General features: G+C 36.3%; 1 protein-coding gene across 1 annotated transcript; it reads right to left on the bottom strand.

The window, feature by feature from the left end:
• Positions 1 to 824: 824 nt before the first annotated feature.
• LOC130049736 (uncharacterized) lies at positions 825 to 21,660 on the bottom strand. Its single transcript, XM_056147691.1, has 6 exons — positions 21,414 to 21,660; positions 18,385 to 18,506; positions 18,038 to 18,190; positions 17,696 to 17,808; positions 2,563 to 5,550; positions 825 to 2,304 (listed from the first exon to the last, which is right to left on the bottom strand). The coding sequence occupies exons 1-6, from the start codon at positions 21,658 to 21,660 to the stop codon at positions 825 to 827; spliced, it is 5,103 nt and encodes a 1,700-aa protein (XP_056003666.1).
• Between the last annotated feature and the right edge of the window lie 347 nt (positions 21,661 to 22,007).

The following is a 22,007-nucleotide window of genomic DNA, read 5'->3' on the forward strand; positions in this document are numbered from 1 at the left end:
TTGAATGCTAACACCAAGTTATTCTGTTTATTCTGCAAAATACTTGTGTTAAAATCTCCCAAAATCACTGATTTTTCAAATGTGCTTTTGATTTCTCGTAGCAGGTCTGTCAAGTGATTAATGAACAGATCAAGATGATAGATTGGTGGTCTATACATTGTTACAAAACACACATCATTAACAGTGACAGCCACAGCTTCTACAGTTGAGGTTTGAAACCTGAAATGTTTAGGTTGTAGGCCTTTTTTAACGAACATTGCAACTCCACCTCTTTCCATAGTTGATAGTTTTGACAAAATGTGATGATCTGTGCCGTATGCATCTGATCTAAGGCACTGGTAAAAGTGATGCTCAGGAAACAAATTTTTAGGGACAGTAGTATTTGGCGTTAGCCACGTTTCGGTCAAACAAATTATATCCTTTGCAGTAAACTCTTTGTGTGATCTTATATCAGAAAGATGAGGCAACATACCTTCTGTATTGTGGAGGACAATGGTAAGACCATCTGAGGATTCTGATGAAGGATATTGTTCCAAAAACTGTGGCATGTCTTTAATAGCATCAGTTATATCCCTGGATGCATATATTGTGTCTGGGTCAAATTTGAGAATAGTTAATCCAGATAAAGATGTTGCCCTACTTAAGGCTACATAAGCCATGCCAGGTTGAAATACTTTTTTAAGCGACACCACTATCTTGTCGACCGTCATTCCTTGCACCTTATGTATAGTGGCTCCCCAAGCCAATTTGAGCGGAAGTTGCTTTCTTGTGATCTTTTTGCCACAGAGAGTGTCCTGGAATGGTGTCAATTTTACTGTTGTTGTTTATCTAGTTGTAACAGCTTTCTTCTTATGTTTCTGACCAACTTTTTTATTGTCAAATTCAATGTCAATATTCCTCACTTGTTTCGAAGAATCCACATTGACTGCTGTAACAGTGCCAAATGCTCCGTTAACCAAACCATCGTCGGTATCTATATTTCTGGTTAACATTACCCTTGCACCAACACCAACTTTAATGGAAGTTGGCAAGTCTTCCGCCTTCACACTAACCAAGGGTTCATTTCTTTGGCATTGCCTGCCTGTCACTATATCTGTATAATAGTCTTTTGCTATGGACGTATAAAGGGGGTGACAAGTTTGATCTATCATGATGTCATTGTGTTCCTTTACTTCTGCATTAGTTGGGAAGATGTGCAGAGCATTTTTAAATTCAACCGGTGTTACTTGTTTGGACACATTTTGAAGGGCATCTATATCAGCTTGCTGTAGTGGTGTCCCACGAGGATGCACTCTCACTCTATTCAACATTTCTGCAAAGAACTGGTCATCCTTTTGTCTCATGATCTCTTTAAGTTCTACAATAGAAAAGGTTCCATTCCAGAGGTCCAGAAAGTTTGCCTCTCTTTTCTTGTATAAAGCAAGTCCCTTTACTGGTGGCAGCTGGTAGAAGTCTCCCACTGCTAAGATAGATACTGCACCAAATAATTTCTTAGTGTGTTTTATCTGTGAGAGTCTGCCATGAACGTATGCAAGTATCTTTTGATCCACCATTGAGACTTCATCAATTATGACAATTGAAAGGTTGTCAAACTTGCTTCTTAATGTGTTGAGTAAACTCTCACCTAAAGGCTGATAAGGAAGTCTAACTGTCTTGTTAATGGCAAAGGCTGAGTGGACAGTCATACCCTGGATATTGAAGGCAGCAGTCCCAGTTGGCGCAGTTAACAGAACACATGTTGAGTCAGGTGAGTCTGCTGTCTTGGATAGGATCCTTGTTGCCTCATGGAAGATACAACGAATGAGATGAGATTTTCCGGTACCAGCCCCACCAGTAAGGAAGACATGAAATGGATCTGGATTTTTCTTCCAAATCATCTGAAGACACCAGTCGCGTATTTTGAAGAAGACCTTTTGTTGAATATCATTCATACTTCTCAAGGAATCTTGAATTACTTTTTGTGACACTGTAGGTGGTTCATAGCTGAACTGATGCTTTTCCTTTTCTGATTTTTCCTCTACTCTAAGCTCAGGTATTTCCTCCAGGTGTTCATTACTTTCTTCTGGTCGGTCCATATCAATTTCGATTCTCACTGCCTCAGCTTCAGGAGCCAAATTTACCCAGGATTCTTCTTGAATTTTTCCATCCTGTATATCTTGCCAAGCTTTTTCTAAACTTTGAGTATCCTGTTGAAAATTGTGTCGATTCCGTTCTATAATCTGAATAACAGTTGTATTGTTCTGACTCCCATTCTTGACAAAAGCTTCAAAACTTTCAATTCCTAAAGGCAAGGTAATGGGTGATCTGTGAGGCAGATACAATTGAGTCAAAGTAAGATACTATTCTTCTGGACTTTTGGAAGCATTAAACTTTGGAAATCTAACTATTGCCTCTTTGCTAGGCTTTCGTCTTTTGATATGGCCAAGTTGTTTTTGTAATTGATATGTTGGTGATGAAGCAGTTGGCTTTGGAGTGACTGACTTTGGAAGAAATCTATATTTAGAGACAAATTCTGCCAAGCACATATCAGTAAATTGTGAAAGATTTGGTCGGGAATAATACTTTTCATGTACAGACGTCATCCAAATATTTTCTTCATCTCCACCTCCTTGCCTAGATCGTGCCTTTACGAGACTGACTGGAAGACTCATCTTTAGAATGTTACTACCACATGGTACAAATACAACCTCTCTTGAAGAGTCTTTCAGGTGTAAGCTGCACACTCTATAAATCGCTTCTTGGCCTGATACCTCGCGGCTCTGCAAATAAACATTCCCAATCTTCCTCATGGCTGAGAGAGCATCTGTGTTCCCTTCTTCAGCTTCCTTCTGAGCATTTGATAGAAGATCTCCCATTTCTGCCTCAGCTTTACTAATATGAGAGAGTATGTAGGCTACACATGCATACGAATCAGTCACAAACTGGATGTCAAGGTTTGCATTCCATGCTCTGGAAAGATCTGCATTGTAGCTGTTTACCCACATATCGCTCAAATCTCTTTTAAGGTACACAGTGTTTCGCTTTGCCACACTTGTCAAACAGTCAATATACTGATTGTAGGTCACTCCAACTAATTGAAGGATCTTTGACATATCATAGCCTGTTTCATCTGCCGAAGACAGAAGAAGCCAGATGTCTTTCAGAATTTCCTTAGACTTTATAGCAGCTTTCTTGTATAATTCGTCAAATTCCCTTTCAGTAACTGGTACCTTGGATTGGTCATTTGTCTGTTCTTCAACAGGTTCAGTCCTTGCTATAAAAGTTTGTTGTACCGGTGGACGTGGAAAATTAAATCGGCATGTTGTCGAGTACTTCTTGCAGGACTTACTGTGGGATTTACTATGAACCTGAACTGTTGATATGATTTCATGTAACTCAGGATCATTATCTGCATCTGGCATTTTGCAGGTAACATATTTGTCTATAAACTCACAGACCTCTTCGTCAGTGTTCTCATTAAATTTGGGTGCTCCATCAATCCATAGAAGTGAATGGATATGAGGGGAACCTCGCTGTTGAAATTCCGTCCTAAAGAAGTAGTCTACTACCTTTCCAACAGGGGCAGATGGAGACATTAATAAATCGGTGAATAAAGCCTTCACACGGTGGTCAAACATTCGAGAACATATGACTGGGTTGTCTGCTATCAGGGAAAATCTTTCTGAGCATTCAATATCTGTAACATTTCTAAAATCATTATTTACATACAATATTGTTTCTATCACTTCCTCCCATCTCATCTCAGCTGCTGAAAAGGTTAAAAACCAGGTAGGGATTCCCAGTTGATGAATCATAGCATACAGGTCTTTCATCGTACGCTGCCAATATGGCGGAGTCCCACGCACAGGTTGAAGAAATCGGAAACCTATGTCTGATTTAAGAATATTCCTGGCATTGTCTGAGTCTAAAAGCATTCTTGCAGTAACAGGTGTTCCGTCCTCGGTTGTAGGTTTTCCTTTGCGTAAAGCCAAGGAGATGTTTGAAGATATATAATTGATCTCTGCAACATACTGGGCAAAAAATATGAATTCTTTGTTGTTGGCAAACCTGTTGTCAGCAGAGAACAGCCTAGCATTAAAGTACTTCGCTGGTGTTAACTTCACTTCTCTATCTTCAAATAATCCAAAATGTCCATCAGGTAACAGTGATGGGAATGCCATTGCATCAGAACCCTTTTCTTGAAATATGTTTCGTGGACTGTGACTTTCTGCAGGAGCAATACAAAGAGTCTTGTTGGAATCCAAAACCTCCTGTCCTACATCTACAGGCTGGAAACATGTTTCCACTGGCATTTCACTGATGTCTGTTTGATCTTCAGGTTCTTCATCACTGTCACCTTCACCACCATCACATTCTCTAACCAATTCATCCTGTGTGATATTCTCCATCCAAGAGCTGTCTATTGTTATGTTTTTATACCAGTAATTGTTTTCTTTTAAATATTTGAGTGCATCAATGACATTAGAAGGATTTATCCACTTATAAGTGTAGTAGTTTTTATAAGACAGCTTTCTCTTGAGCTTCACTTTCACAAGTTGTGCATCATTTACACTCCTGGGAAGGGCAGAAGTCACACTTTCTACGTCTGATGGCACATTAACTACTGGCCCTTTGACTCCCTTCTGACCTCCTCTTGGTAGAGACAACAATTTCATAAAAGGTAATCTCAATGCTATCAATTGTCTTTCAAGAATGTTGAGTCTAGATAGCGCCTCTGGAACTTGGTTCAAGAACATATTACTGGCTTGAGCTTGAGGTGGCATGGAACCTTTTCTTAAGTGTCTATTACATGTATGACAAATCCATTCTTTATCGGTATTGACCAAAGAAATCCAGCAATTCTCAGGACAGTTACTCTCTTCACATCTGTGTACAGAGAAGTCATTCAAGCACTTATCAGCTATTTCACTCAATTCTCCACCAATACAATAGCGTTCCCTTCTACATGCCTTCACTTGGGTTGAATAAAGCAGTCTGATGCAAACTGAGCACACATATTTTGGTATTCTTGCTATATTCTGCTTAAATGTTTTGATAGATTTGGAGGTGTTTGTGCGAGATGCAGTCACTCTTTGTTTCTTCCGCTCACGTAATATGCTACTTTCATGGTATTTCCTTTTCAATGAAAATTTTACGGCATGCCTAAATAGTGGGTCCCTTGCATACTTTTTGATAGAAGACGCTTTAACTTTCTGTCGAAAGCAATCAAATCTACGGTACTTCAATTTGCTTTTCTCTTTCAACTTCTTTCTGTAGACAAGATTTGATTCATATTTCTGTTTATTGGAACATTTCAATTTCTCTCTATGGTCCATATTTGTAGAATACTTATTTCTACTCAGATGTTTCATTTGTTCTCTATAGTTCATATTTGTTGAATATTTTGCTTTCTTTCTCTCATCTGTAGAGTACTTCAATTTGCTTGTGACTTTCTTTTTTTCTCTGTAGTCAACATCTGTAGAATACTTTAGTGTGCCTGCGGCTTTCTTTTTCTCACTGAAGTCAACATCTGTAGAGTACTTTAATTTGTTTGTGGCTTTCTTTTTTTCTCTGTAGTCAACATCTGTAGAGTACTTTCTCCTTATTGAAATTTTCAGAGTGTTTCTAAAGTTGGAATTATGCCAGTACCTTCTAAGGGAAACCAACTTAATCGCTTGTCTCATCAATATGTTATTTCTGTAACTCATTTTAACATTCTCTCTTTTCTTTGTGGCATATCTCTCATCAGATTTATACCTAGTTCTAAAGTAGTTCAATCGCTTCTTCCTATGATTTTCATCTATCTTGTACTTTTTTTGCTCGTTATACCCCCCGCAACAAGTTGGGGGGGGGGGGGGTATACTGGAATCGGGTTGTCCGTCTGTCTGTCCGTCCGTCCGTCTGTAGACGCAATGGTTTCCGGACTCTAAAGCATTATCCTTTCCACCTACCGTCACCATATCATACATATGGACTACCCATGGGATGAAGATGTTCCCTATCGATTTTGGGGTCAAAAGGTCAAAGGTCAAGCGCACTGGACATCGAAGTAGCAATATGGTTTCCGGGCTCTAAAGCGTTATCCTTTCCACCTACAGTCACCATATCATACATATGGACTACCCATGGGATGAAGATGTTCCCTATCGATTTTGGGGTCAAAAGGTCAAAGGTCATGCGCACTGGACATCGAAGTAGCAATATGGTTTCCGGGCTCTAAAGCATTATCCTTTCCACCTACAGTCACCATATCATACATATGGACTACCCATGGGATGAAGATGTTCCCTATCGATTTTGGGGTCAAAAGGTCAAAGGTCACGCGCACTGGACATCGAAGTAGCAATATGGTTCGGTTTGTCATGCCATTTGTTTTTTACACTCAGAAAAGAGGTAGTTTATACCTATTACCAACACCCTTTGGGAGATTGGGGTAAGCGGGGGGTATTCTTAGTGAGCATTGCTCACAGTACCTCTTGTATTGTTTCTTTTTTTCCCTGAATGTATCTCCAATACTATATTTTGTCTTTGCACTATTCCTTGCAAACTCCTGCTGTTTCTTTCTGAAGCTGAGATCAGTTTCATATTTACTTGCAGTTTGATTAAGGTAATAACACTGATTTGTATCCCAGTTGGTAGAAGAATCTGAATTTTATGTTGCAACCACAACATCAAAATGGTTTCCATTTTTGTGGTACATATATATACCATGATTTACATTGTAATTAGGTGAGTATCTGTTCCACTTCCAATGGCCACCAGTTTGTGTGTAGATATAAATGTTAGTCTGTAACAAAACTGCAGCTGCCAATAGTTCTACTTCTGTCCCCCATGTTGCAAGCGTTTCCATATGAGATAATTCTAGGTAAGTATTCACATTTTTGCCTGCAATAGGGGGTAAAATGGCAGAGATCTCTTGTGGATTTCCTTTCATGAATTCACAAATGGCTGATCTGATACACTGATGGTGCGACTCTGTTCCTGTGATAGAGTAAGACAAACTTCTAAACAAACAGTTGTCATCCGGAATAATTGCACGACATGCTACAGGTGGAGTCAATGGTACAGGTGTCCATTCCCCATGTGCAAGTTGATCTATTATATGTGCTGAAATGTTTAGATTCATCATCTGTTGTTGCCTCCAGTTACTTTCCACAGGCTTGAATTGAAATGATTCTTGCATCTGAAATGATATGAAAAAATATAAAGCCAATGGCAAGAGTATATACCTATACACTGTAAAGAAAATTTCACTTCCTATCTTGTCATGTGTTTTCAATCTCAGCTATCATTTTATAGGTCTTTGATGATAGAAATTTCATAACAAATACTATAATTGAAATGAATTATCCAGCATACTGGTATAAATAATACCTTTAATCTTTCGGCCTGCTTTCTTAATTTATCTTTTTTCCTTGATGATCTTGTGTTTCTTGTCCCCATAATTAGATTTGAATAACCTGAAACAGGATTAAGTAAGATTTACATACTAAATCTTCAGTTACCATACAGATAAATTCTTACTACTTTATGAAATACAGATGAAATTGTAGATTGGGTTTAACAACTTTACCTAAACCCTAAGCAGTGACTTCAATATTACCTGATCACTCCAAATACTAATATATCCTTTGAAGTTTTATCTTTAACATGTTTAATAAAATATCAATTCTTCTTCCTGAAATGAAATTGAATAAATATTTATACCTATTGATAATGCATGTACCTATATCATGTGACACAAAGTTACAATGTGCATACGGTTGGTCAGGAATAATGTTGAATACAGTGATTTTCACAATTTCAGAGGAATTGTAGATTACCAATACAATACCTTTGCTGGACTTTTTATTTATGAATATTATGAGTAAATTTTATAATCCACATTATAATATATAATCCACACAGAAGAAAAATGAAAAAAAAAGTCTTATGTAAATAAAAATTCAAATGCAAATAAAAACAGCAAAGGTATTGGCTCTAAGTCGCCTCTTACAACAAGCTGAGCTCTGCTGCAGGCCTATTCTTAGCAGGCACCTGCACGGTTGAAAAAGATCTAAACTTGCTCAACTTTAAATAAAAGATACATACTGTATGTAGTGTTGTAAGTCTGTACATATCATCTCCACTCCAAGTAGTACATGTAGGCCTTCATACATATTTACCCGGAATCATTAATTTTGGTTTTGAAAAACGTTTTTTTGGTATCCTCAATTGACTGCAGTCTCACCCAAATGTCATAGAGATTTACATTGTAATCCTTTCAGATATTTATAAATATTGTGGCCATTTAGAAAATGGCAGCACAAAACAATTGTGAAACTAATAATGGACTCTGGATCCTAAATTCACCTTAGAAACTAAATTGAACACCTCGCCATGTTAGAAATCATGTTGATGCCAGAAATGGATTCAGGATCCTCAATAAACCCTAGAAACAAAATTTGGTTGAAATCCGACAAAATTGTTTTTTCGCAGATATTTTGTTAGACTAAATTGAACACCTCCCCATGTTAGAAATGCTTTTTGATACCAGATATGCACTCAGAATCCTCAAAAAACCCTAGAAACTAAATTTGGTTGAAATCCGACGGACTTGTTTCTTGGCCGACATTTTCTTCAATGTTAGAAATGCTTTTTGATGCCAGATATGCACTCAGGATCTTCAAAAAACCCTACAAACTAAATTTGGTTCAAATCCGACGGACTTATTTTTTGGCCGCCATTTTTCTCAGGATCCTCAAAAAACCCTAGAAACTAAATTTGGTTCAAATCCGACGGACTTGTTTATTGGGCGCCATTTTCTTCAATGTTAGAAATGCTTTTTGATGCCAGATATGCACTCAGGATCCTCAAAAAACCCTAGAAACAAAATTTGGTTGAAATCCGACAAAATTGTTTTTTCGCAGATATTTTGTTAGACTAAATTGAACACCTCCCCATGTTAGAAATGCTTTTTGATGCCAGATATGCACTCAGAATCCTCAAAAAACCCTAGAAACTAAATTTGGTTGAAATCCGACGGACTTGTTTTTTGGCTGACATTTTCTTCAATGTTAGAAATGCTTTTTGATGCCAGATATGCACTCAGGATCTTCAAAAAACCCTAGAAACTAAATTTGGTTCAAATCCGACGGACTTATTTTTGGCCGCCATTTTTCTCAGGATCCTCAAAAAACCCTAGAAACTAAATTTGGTTCAAATCCGACGGACTTGTTTATTGGGCGCCATTTTCTTTAATGTTAGAAATGCTTTTTGATGCCAGATATGCACTCAGGATCCTCAAAAAAAACCTAGAAACTAAATTTGGTTCAAATCCGACGGAATTCTTTTTTGGCCGCCATTTTTTTCAATGTCGGTCATTTTGAAACATTTGAAAATTGATTGGAAGGAAATACTGATGCTAAAAAAGAACTGTGGACCCTCAGTTGACCCCAGTACCCAAATGCTGTAGAGATTTTAACACTTTGAAATATTTCGGTATATGGCGGCCATTTTAAAAATGGCGGCTCCAAAAAAAATTTGATGCTGGAAATGGACTTGGGGTCACTAGTGTACCCTAAAAATAAAATGTGGTTGAAATCCGACAACCTTGAGTTTTTGACGTTTTTTGGCCGCCATCTTGAAACGGCGGCCATTTTGAAAATTTGAAAAGTTGAATGCACCCCTCCTAGTGACCCCCTATCAACTCACAAAGTTTGAAGTGGATCTGTTGAAGCACTTTCACAAAATCGGTCGGACAAATTTCTCACTAAAGAAGAGGAATAATAAGAATAAGAAGAAAATAATAAGAAGAAACGGAGCAAAAACAATATGTCTCCGACACTTTGTGTTCGGAGACATAATAAGAAAGGGAGCAAAAACAATATGTCTCCGACACTTTGTGTTCGGAGACATAATAATAGAGGAAAAGAAACATAAGAATCACTATAAGGGCTTCCGTTGAGACGGAAGACCTTAATAAGGATAACGAGCTATAACTGTGTTGGGATGCCAACACAAATGTCTCCGAACACATCCCCATGTCAGAAATGCTTTTTGATGCCAGATATGCACTCAGGGTCCTCCAAAAACCCTAGAAACTAAATTTGGTTGAAATCCGACGGACTTGATTTTTGGCCGCCATTTTCTTCAATGGCGGCCATTTTGAAACATTTGAAAATAGATTGGAAGGAAATACTGATGCTAGAAATGAACTGTGGACGCTTAATTGACTCCAGAACCCAAATGTTGTAGAGATTTTAACATTTTCAAATATTTCGGTATATCGCGGCCATTTTGAAAATGGCGGCTTAAAAAAAATTTGATGGTGGAAATGGACTTGGGGTCACTATATTACCCTAGAAATAGAATTTGGTTGAAATCCGACAACCTTGACTTGTTGACGTTTTTGGCCGCCATTTTAAACCGACGGCCATTTTGGAAAGTTGATTGCACCCCTCCTCATAACCCCCTATCAGTTCACAAAGTTTGAAGTGGATCTGTCGAACCACTTTCATATAATCGAGCGGGCAAATTTCTCAGGAAAGAAGAGGAATAAGAAGAAGAAGAAGAAAATAAGAATAATAAGAAACGGAGCAAAAACAATATGTCTCCGACACTTTGTGTTCGGAGACATAAGAATAATAAGAAACGGAGCAAAAACAATATGTCTCCGACACTTTGTGTTCGGAGACATAATAATAAGAAGAAGAAACAGAGTAAAAACAATGTAAAACTTATACGGTACCAATTTTGATGCACCAGATGCGCATTTCGACAAATAATGTCTCTTCAGTGATGCTCAACCGAAATGTTTGAAATCCGAAATAACTCTGAAGTTTTAGAGCTAAATATAGCTAAATATGAAGCAACGCTTTGTCGCAAGGCTATTTTCCCCCTCGATACGATTTTTTAATCTCCCGTATGAATGCACTATTTTTTATGTTTTTGAAAAGCATATATTCCCTGCTTTCAGAACATATAAAAACTATTTCTAATGTCTGGCAAAGTTGTGAGAAAATAGCTATTTTTTGCACATGTACGCTTTCTTACAATATTATTTCTCAATGTTTAAACAGATCGGCGTTTTACCAATATCCATATACGGAAATAGGGAAAGGTAAATACAGCCTGTAAAAGTAGAGGAAATTGTCTTTTTGATGGACCCTTATTCGTGTTGTAATTCTTGTTAGTTTTTATATTACGATAAAATGAAATTGGGACATGCTGCGCGGTTTTCTTTAAAATTAGCGACAAAACGTCTGCGCTGAAAGCGATCGACGCGCATCGCACAATAAAGTAGTGAAAACTATTTGTATTGTCCTCTGTTGGTAATATGAATACTTTTTGATACACTAAAACAATACACACATATGTATGAAATAACCAGCCAGATATTCTCTGCTTTAAAAAAAAAAAGAAGTATAAAACCATTATTGGTAAATCTGTTAGGAAAGCATATATTGCATTATTGTATTATCATTCATAATAATAGAATTTATTACCGTAATTTGAGGTTTTTCTTCATATTGTAACAGAAATAAAAACAAAATGTGTGTTTGGGACAAAAGGTGTGTGTGTGTGTGTGGGGGGGGGGTAACATCAATCAAAATCTGGTTATGACAGGCTATTGATAAAACGTTTAATTATATGATCCATACATGCTGGTGTGCTATGAGCTGATGGGCATGTGCCCACTTCTTGCTTAGATTTTCTGTAATTTCGACTAAATCCACACTCCATCAGAGAACCATGCCAGGGGGTTTAGACACTGTGTACAATGAAGAACCAATTCAATTCTACTTTAAATCTGGCCATTCAATTTCCCTCAGGGCACAATATTTTCGCTGGACACTGTATATTTTAACCTGAATTTCTTCAGTATTTGCTCCCATGTATATGTTGGGCATAATGCTAACACCTCCATAATGCTTAGAGGGTTTTTTTCAATACGCACTCTGCTACACTCGCAAAGTATAATGAAATATTCCATTCATTTGATTTCTAAAATATACCAAATAGCACTTCAAATATAGGACATCTCTATCTTTAAATAAATATGACCAGTACTTTCGTGCGAAACTGTCCCTTACTATCATAAAGCTTATATTCTGCTTTAAAACACAGAACAATAATTCTTAATTGTATTTTTTCATCTTTAAAAAGGTTATTGACATCCCAATATTTAGTGGGAAGTTTCCAGGTATCTTCCACTAGTGACAGTCTACTGGCAAATCCAGACATGCATTGGAAGTATGTTGATGTGGAGGACATAGGGACAGCTGATCCAAGAACTGTGGCATTTCATTCGGAGTGACAACCTGGCATTCAGTTGGTATGACTCTTTGAGGTTGAATATAGGTTTAAATCCTTATACATTTGGTTAACATTCGAATGAATCCAGATAATACAATCGCAAATGGAATCACGGCATTATGGTACACTGATATGCGTGTACCATTTTACTGTTTATCGTTGCATTACTAGATATAGCATGCATACAAAAAGAGACAAAACACGGAAATTCATTATTCTGTTTCTAATTAGAAGGTATGATAAGTGTTTCAAATGCTGACAAATAAGGTATGATGACCAATACTGATTTTATTTGCATTTTTTTTTTCAGATATGGGACCCGATTATTCAGAGAATTGCAGATTTTATGAAGCTGTTTTTGACAGAAGATTTGGTTTTCTCCATCTATGTTGCCACCAACCATTATGCTGTGATGGTCATATCTAGAGGGAAGGATTGTCATATGCTTCCCGAGGAAATTCGAAGCCTCTCACTGAAGAGGAACTGTACAGGTATTACTAGTTTTAAAGTACCGATATTGTGACAGTGATTTCCAGTTTAAAACGAATAATAAAATGCATTTTATAAGATTACCTTTACCAAAATTAATCTGGCTGTGCATCTAACACATTTATTAAATGTATATAACAATTACCCCAGATAAAATGTTACAAGTAATTAAACGCATAATTTTCAGAGGGCATTGATTATAGAAAACATTTACGGAGCCAACTGAGTATTCAAAAGCTCTGAGAATACATCAGTATATTGGGGCTAAGTATAAAAAAATCTTTTTTTTTCTCTCCAGATTGTTGGGCATTATCTTATACATGTCTGCTGAGAAGTTCCAGTCGATAGACAGATATTGGTCCCCTATCGGAACAACCTAGTATCAAAAATTATGTCTAGAAATATGTTTTAAGAGGTTGAATATAAGAAGAACAATTTTTATTAAATATAATGCAAGTACACTTAAATTTAGTGATTGAAAGTAAGTACTTGAACATTTGTATACATGTACAATGAACTTGGGGAGGAAAAACGGGCATTATTTTCGCATAGCATTTGATATCATAATAGTGTTGTTGCTTAGCAACCAAATATATTTGAATATAAAAAAATAGATCATTTTAGAATTTAACAGGAAAGATCTTTGTTTTAATGTTGAAATATTTATACTATTTAGTGGGACACAATGGCAAAACGTTATATTATTAGAAAATGATGAATATGTATATGAAGTACGAAATTTACATTTTATGACCTTTGACCTTAATTCTCTTCATTATGTTTTTTGTTAAAAACCTTTTAAAATTATTAAGATCTAGTCAAAGATTATATTTTTAAAATAATGTGACATTTACTAATCGTTATGCAATGTAATTACCGGTATGTTTGAATTGTGTCGAATGGATGTAGAAAGGCAAATTATGGTCAAAATTACACCATGCGTGTTGTGACTTAGCAACCAAAATATTTGTTTGTCAATAAGATTGATTGTGAATTTTTGTAGTATTTGAAAAGACACATCAGCTCATACATTTAGAATTTCCTATTTTTGACTCGAATCTAGTGAGAGGGGTCGTAATATTTATATTCCAGAGGAAAAAAAGATTGCAATAATGTGCACTTGAATGACCTTTGACCCCGTAGAACTCTTTGGGGTCATGGGATAATATGACAAACTTATGAAAAAAAGTTCCCTGTCCAATTCGTAACAAACTTATATTTCACATGCCTACCTAAAATCGTGATACATGCAGATGTAACTCGATTTAAAAATATTGTCATTTAGTCTTTAAAAACCTCTAAAATGTGCCGGTAGAGAAAGGGTTAAAATAAAATACATCAAAATACTTTTAAATTTGTTACTTACTTGTATTTGCAATGAATTTAATCTAAATACCTATTTCATAAGTCAGTTGAATTGAGTCATGTTGAAACAAGAAACTGTAAGTGAAAACAATGTTAGAAAGAAGTTATCATAACAGTCATGCTATAAAGTTAACAATATTCAGAAAGAAGTTATTATAACAGCCATGCAATAAACCTAACAAATCATAATTGTTAGATAATCAAATTAACAATTCAAGCGCATGTTAATAAAAAGTCAATAACAGGAACAATAATAACAAAGAAGGGTGTAATCATGTATTTACCCTTCTGATTTCATGCATTCTGTTTCTTGAGGACTCTGATACATCAAGTCGTTGAATTATCTCTGCAGTTACTGGTAGATACTTGACCCTCTCTGATAATGAATCAGAAATCCACGGGAAATAAAACAGAGTAAGACAGTCCAAAAGTCTCAAATCATCCAACGTTACATCATAAACAGAAAGCCACCTATGACTGATATATCTTTGTGGCATGGTGTACTTCACATTACATATCACACACATTTCCTGCAACAGTTCTCTTAAATCAGCTGGCCATTTAAAATCATTGAAAAGGTCAATGTACAACTGCTCAACAAATTTGTTGAATGGTCTACAAAATGCCTTCGCAGCATTATGCACATGATGACGTACATCGCCATCTATATCAAGAAGATGTAGTGCTTTTTCCCTACGTATTCGAGTTTCTAGTCCTGACTTTGAACCCCTCATCACGTTGCATGAATCCATCAAAATTGACATCATATTGCTCCATGGAATTTCATTTCTTTCCATCAGATGAACAACTTCTCCAAACAGAGTTGCACTGTCAACTTTTACACAAGAGAGAGAGAGAGAGAGAGAGAGAGAGAGAGAGAGAGAGAGAGAGAGAGAGAGAAAATGACAAACTTTTACTTGCTTCATAACAGGACAGTAAAAGCTAACAAGAATTGTCAATATTCTCTGAATGGTGAAAGTTGTTGCTTGTACTTTCATCCATGTTCAAAGAAAGTTGTGTATGCTTCATCATCTCTACAACATAATGTTCGAATGTTTTTCATTGATAATGAATCCAAAGCTTTCCCATCTTTAGCCAGTGCTTTGGCGAGTTCAGTTATATTTGGTACTAGAGAGAATGACAAGGAATGTTCTGCTGCAAGTCCTATCACCATTGCTTTAGCATTAGCAATTCGATCATTTATGGGTGTTATTGGAGCAGTAACCCTATCCTCAGCAATCAGTTTTGTATATTGGGTTCAACCCATATGGAAGTTGAGGTGAAGATGTTGGACCACCAAATGCACCTAAAATAATTTGAATATTTTGAGTACGCAAGAAATACTATGATAACTAAAAATAAAATTTATTTCTGCATTTATGATAATCAAAATATCGTATTTTTTAAATTAAAAAAAGTATTTAACACGGTACACCATTTCAAAATTAAACGATATTCTATTGAAAATACACACTTGACAATCTGTAGTTGGACTCTTGAATTCTGGCGTTATCACGATGTAGCTTCTTAACTAGACTGCTCCAAACTCTTCCAACCCCTCCCCGCATAGTTTATTTGTTTGTTGCAGAGTTGACACAACGCACCGCCTTTCACATTTAGTTTGCGTATATGCTTTGAGATCTGCTCGCTATTGACTACCTTCTCCAGCCATTCCCATTTCCATACATTACGTAGGCCCTTATCGATATTTTTTTTTACATCGCCACCTCGCTGTACAACGTGTGCAGACATTGTTTTAAAACGAGATCAGTTACTTAAACAAACTGTTGATTGGAGAAACCGAATAGCGAGACGACGATTCAACCAATGAACAATCAGAAGACATATATAACTTGAGGAAGCATTTTACAACAAGTAAAACCCGCATCAATGACGGAAAATTCCGGAATACTAACAAAAGCGGATTTTAAAATTTAGAGCGGAAATGAGAAATACGGAAAGCGGAATTCCGCTTTAAAGCGGAGAAAATCATGTCTGTCGACACATAATCACCTTCTGAAAATTGTCTAGGTTTAAGACCTCTATCATAATACTTCTTTTGTTTTAGAGCAGCTCGATTCAGATTTTCATTAACAAAATTGTAAGTCTCGGACAGAATATTGCCAAGCCATTCTACGTATTCAACTTGGCAAGTGTGATTTGAGGTACATGTACCTTGGGGGTTTCCTAAAATAAGATCCATAGGACTAGAAATTTCATGAGCAAGTTGAATGAACAACCAGTAAGTACTTTCCTGGGCAGTAGACCTGTAAGCCATAAGAAGAAAAGGCAAATTCTCATCCCAATTATTCCTATTTTTATTTGCATAACTGGCTAACATCTGTTGTAAAGTCCTATTGTACCTTTCCTCTAACCCATCGGACTGTGACCTATAAGGTGTAGTCCTTGTTTTCTCAACAGCAAGTTTTTCACACAAAACTGAAAATAATTCTGACTCAAACTCACGACCCTGATCAGAATGGATCTCCCTAGGGACACCAAATCTACAAATAAAGTCATTGACAACCTTATCACCTACGGCCAGTGCGGTGTGATTAGGAACTGCATAAGCTCTACTCATTTTGTAAAATAATCGCACGGAACTATAAGATATTCATCTACATCACCAGTAATTGGAAGAGGTCCTACATTGTCTATTCCAACCCTATCTAACGGTGCGCCAGTAACTGACTGACAAAGTGCTGATCTACCTAACCCTGGACCACTTTTAACCCTTGCACACACATCACGCTGCTTACACCAGCGTTTAATATCGGAAGACATGCCTGGCCAAGAAACTCTACGCTTCATGGATTTAATGGTGCGGTCTCTGCCTAAATGGCCTGCAGTCCTAGATTCAAGTAATTGGTAAAACATTGTAGATCTGATTTCCCTAGGAGCAACCAACAATAAATTTTCACTATCAGCTGAGTGTTAGCTCCTCTGAGCCGAAGGCTCAAAGAGCTAATCATATGGCCATATGTCTGGCGTGTGGTGTGCGTCAACTTTTTTTTTGGAAAAGGCTATATTTCAAGAATCCCTTGGCCAATTTTTGTCAAATTTGTGACAGGGTATCCTTGGCCCAAGAAATTTCATTTGTACTAAAACTAGGGTTTTGACTCTTTAACAAGGGGAGATAAATAGGAAAATGCAAACAAAAGTAGTGGTTGCTAAAAAATCTTCTGGAGAACCACTGGGCATACAATATGAATATATTCCTGTTTAGATTTGCCAAAATTAAAAATTTCAATCCCAGCACTATTTGTCAATTTAGATGTGTATGGTACAGAATCGGAATAAAGCTGGGCAATATTGAAACCTAAGTTGCAACAGTAAGTCATTGTCAGATATGTTCTAAAAAAGTCGACTGAAATGTCCAATTCAATTTACAAGTTCATAGCAAAGATTTGAGCTGCTTGCAATCACTTCTCCAAATGCAATGTCTGTGTTGACTTATCTCTGCCATTAGGTTCCACCAGATTGTTACAATAAGTTACATTTCAAGTCGTTTAGGAATGCTCCTGTGAAAAGAGTTTGTGTGATTACATGATTTATATGTACTTGCCTTTTCGGAGTAGCCCGCTTTCTGCGTCGTAAGATACTTGCACTTTGAGGCTGATTTATTTCTTCATCTGAAGATATGATTTGACAGGACTGATCCTCACCAAATGCTGAAAGCTGAAATTAAAAAGTGTAACAATATTGTCACATTATTTTCTTAATAATTTCTTATAACTTTTACTCAAACCTAGGCAGTCATTTACATGATATTCAGATCCACAATATTTATTCAAGCTTAAATAATATAAGTTATAGATTCATACGAACATACAAGGTGTTAATCATGTTTCACACACACACACACACACACACACACACACACACACACACACACACACATAAATACCTTACATGGGGGAAACCTTTTCTTTGGAGGAGTATCCGCCTCTACCAGTAGGCTGTCCCACTGGTAAGTGAAGAAGTCGTCACTGCCACTTGGAGGTTCAGTTTCAGTCTCACCTTCACTGCTACTGGTTTCCTTTGGTTGTGTTTTAGCAAGCTGATTAATTTCATAAAAATGAAGATAAAGAAAAGAATTTAAGAATTATATTTAATTCAATTAGTATAAAATTAAATATAAAATTGTTGATTAAAAAATACATTCAATATTTATGTAATTTTTTTTTACGTGTACTTGAATAGCACATGTCTTATTAAACTGTTATGTTGGCTTTAAAGTTTCATTAATCAAACCTCTGACTTTGGTCGATCAAATTTTACTTTATTCTCAGTTTCAGTATCACCATCACTCACATTTTGACTAAAAAGTGATTGGCTCTGACTGTCACTTTGTCTTTGTTGTTGATAATCAACCACTAAAAGTGTAAAGTAAAATATAGCATTTGATATTATTTATATATTAATATTACTTTCAGTCACAGGGGACAGAAGTCATTTTGGGTACCCCCAATAATATCGATACCACAAGATTTACTGATATAAAACTAACAGGTCTTGCATCGAGTTATATCTTGCTGTTTGTAGACACGACTTGGCACGAGTTATTGTTATATTTTTGTCAAATTTGTCACAGGGTATCCTTGGCCCAAGGGCTTTCATTTGTACTATAACTAGGGTTGTGACCCTTTAACAAGGGGAGATAATTAGGAAAATGCAAACAAAAGCAGTGGTTGCTAAAAATCTTCTTCTCAAGAACCACTGAGCAAATTACCACCAAACTTATGCATAAGGATGAGGATAGGTTGTAGATATAAAAATTGTTCAAGGCATCATCCTGGGGCAAAGGGTGTGGTCTCAAGGTCACATCAAAGTTGACCTAAATTTTGTTTTGTTAAAACTTTGATATTTTGCTTAGTATAAGGACTAGGATCATCAAATGTTGTCAGTTGATGCATCTTAGGACCTAATTTCATTGTCTCAAAAGTAGGTCATGGTGACCTACTTTTTGAATTTCGCAGGTAATTATTACTAAATGGATTTTGATGCATATCTTGGACCTTTTTGAGCCTATGATCATCAAAAGTTGTCAGTTGATGGATCATGGTACCTTGAAATGCGTCATGTGAAAAATATGTCACCATGACCTACTTTCTGAATTTTTGGCTAATCATTTATGGATACATTTTAGGTTGTTATTTCACATACCGAGATGTTTAGAATCATCAAACCTTGTAAGTTGATGCGTCTAGAGGCCTCATAACATACTTATTTTTAAAAAGTAGGTCACAGTGACCTACTTTTTGAATTTTGCAGACATTCAAATTTTACATTTTCAATTTTAGATGCATATTTTGGACACTCTGAAAGCTAGGATCATCAAACTTTGTCAGTTGATGCATCTTGGGTCTTCATAGTTTGTTGACCAAAAAGTATGTCACCGTGACCTATTTTTGGAATTTGATGACTATATTTTAATATTTCAGATACTATTTGACTTACAATTATCAAACTTTGTCAGTTGATGCATCTTGGGTCTTCATAGTTTGTTGACCAAAAAGTATGTCACCGTGACCTACTTTTGGAATTTGATGTCTATATTTTAATATTTCAGATACTATTTGATTTACAATCATCAAACTTTGTCAGTTCATGGGTCTTGAGTCTTCAGAGTGTGTCAACCAAAAAGTAGGTCACTATGACCTACTTTTGGAATTTGACGTTTATATCTGAATATTTCAGATACTATTTGACTTCAATTATCAAACTTTGTCAGTTGATGCATCTTGAGTCTTTGAAGTGTGTCGACCAAAAAATAGGTCACTGTGGCCTTCTTTTGGAATTTGACGGCAATATTTCAATACTTTTTGAATTTTCAGTTGATGCATCTTGAGTCTTCAGTGTGTCGACCAAAAGTAGGTCACCGTGACCTACTTTTGGACAGTTACATTTAAATTTTCAGGTACTATTTGACTTAACATTATCAAACTTTTTGTCAGTTGAGGCATCTTGAGTCCTCGGAGTGTGCAGACTATAAATTAAGTCACCTTGATCTACTTTTTCACTACAAAGCTATATCTAAATCAAATGCTAAGAGGCCTAGAATCATGAACCTGTTTCAGTTGATGTATCTTGAGTCATCGGAGTGTGTTCATTAAAAAGTAGGTCACTGTGATATACTTTTTTAATTTCATGGCTATATTTAGATATTTCAGATACTAACTGGCTTAGATCCATCAAACTTATCAAGTTGATGCATCTTGGCTTCTCAGAGTGTGTCGGCTAAAAGGTAGGTCACTGTGACCTACTGTTGCTTTTTTGCAAATCTATACATCTTTCAAACTATAAACCCAAGGATCATCAAACCTTCACTTAACTCACTCTTTGTTTTTTTTTTTTTTTATTTCAACAGAGCTGAAAAAGTTAAAAAGCAATTTTGTTGATGTTGGATTTTAGAACAAACAATGGCATGAAATGTAATTGCATTAAAAATCAGACAAAATACAATGCGATCCCCTTGTTCTAATTGTATGCATAGTAAATTCGGTATTTAGCACCCCAACCGTCTCTATGTCCCTTTTCAAAATTTATGTAGAAGAGAAATATGTACTTCCCAGATATGCACGTTGGTTAAGTATCTTCATTTTGTAATTATTTTGATTGCCTAATCTAATAGTGTACTGTATGATGTCCTATCATGTGATAGGTCTTTAAACTTTGTTAATTGATGAATCTTGGTTAGTGAGAATTTTTGCCTGTTCTACAATGTATCAGAAGAGCGATTTTAGGCCCATGGGCCTCTTGTTGAGACTGATTTTCACCCCTTGACTGAACTGTATTCACACTGTCACATACATGAACTGGTTCGACAGTGGACACCTGTGAAGCATTGACAGACTCAAATTCAAATGTAAATGAAATGCAGTCTCTCATGTTTTGAGGTGGTGAAAAATAACATGATCATGAATTGCCTATGTCATTGATAAACTGTTCTAAAATGTTAATTTCTCTATCATCATAAGTCATATCAGGAAATGCTAGACAACCTAACCTTCACAAAGCAGAGTCATAATCTGATGGACTTTCACCATGTTTTCGTTTACGAGAACTAAACTCACACCTATGAGCAATGACCAATTCTTGTAGATTAAATCGCTTTGTCAAGTCAGACTTTAGCTTATCATAATATTATCTTAATTCAACTGTCAAGTCGTCCAATAATTTCTGAGCTTCCCTATACAAACACATAACTAACTGTTGAGTTTTCCCATGACAAGTCCACTTATTCGAATCTGAAATCTTTCCATTCAACTGTTCTTTTTTACTAGACCCTAAGGCTCTACTCTCATTCAATTCTTCCTTACATCTATCAAAACGTGCTGTGAGTTCTTCAAACTCTTTCTCTACATCTTCCAGACACATACTGCCATGTTCTCTGTCAAGGGGCACATAATCATCCTCAATGCTATCATCTAAGTCGCTATGTCTAACACTCTGACTCATGACCTTAGGCCTAGCACCACCACTCTCTCTAGGTGTAGATGTATGGAAGCTAAATAAAGGTGAAGTCATGGTTTGTCTAGGAGTCCTGGTCACGGCACCAAAAATGTAACGAGAACCACTCCGTTTCCGGCCGCAAAGTGTACTCAGTCTGCCCAAAGCATAAAGACTATTAAAGTATCCTTAAACTCTGTACAGAAGGGCGTAATACTAAGGGGCAAACTAAGTCCATTGACAATGTCAGTATACATTGACTGGTCCTGATTTTGTTCAACCCAGGCTCAGATATAAGATTGCTAGATTATGATCAACATCTTTAGATAAGAAGAAAGTTTTAACAGATCACTTATTATAGTATAATACTGAATAATTTGATTAATAACAAACAGGTTTTCAAAATAATCTCCAAAAATGTAAAC

Source organism: Ostrea edulis, chromosome 8, assembly GCF_947568905.1.
Source record: "Ostrea edulis chromosome 8, xbOstEdul1.1, whole genome shotgun sequence".
Lineage (NCBI taxonomy): Eukaryota > Metazoa > Mollusca > Bivalvia > Ostreida > Ostreidae > Ostrea > Ostrea edulis.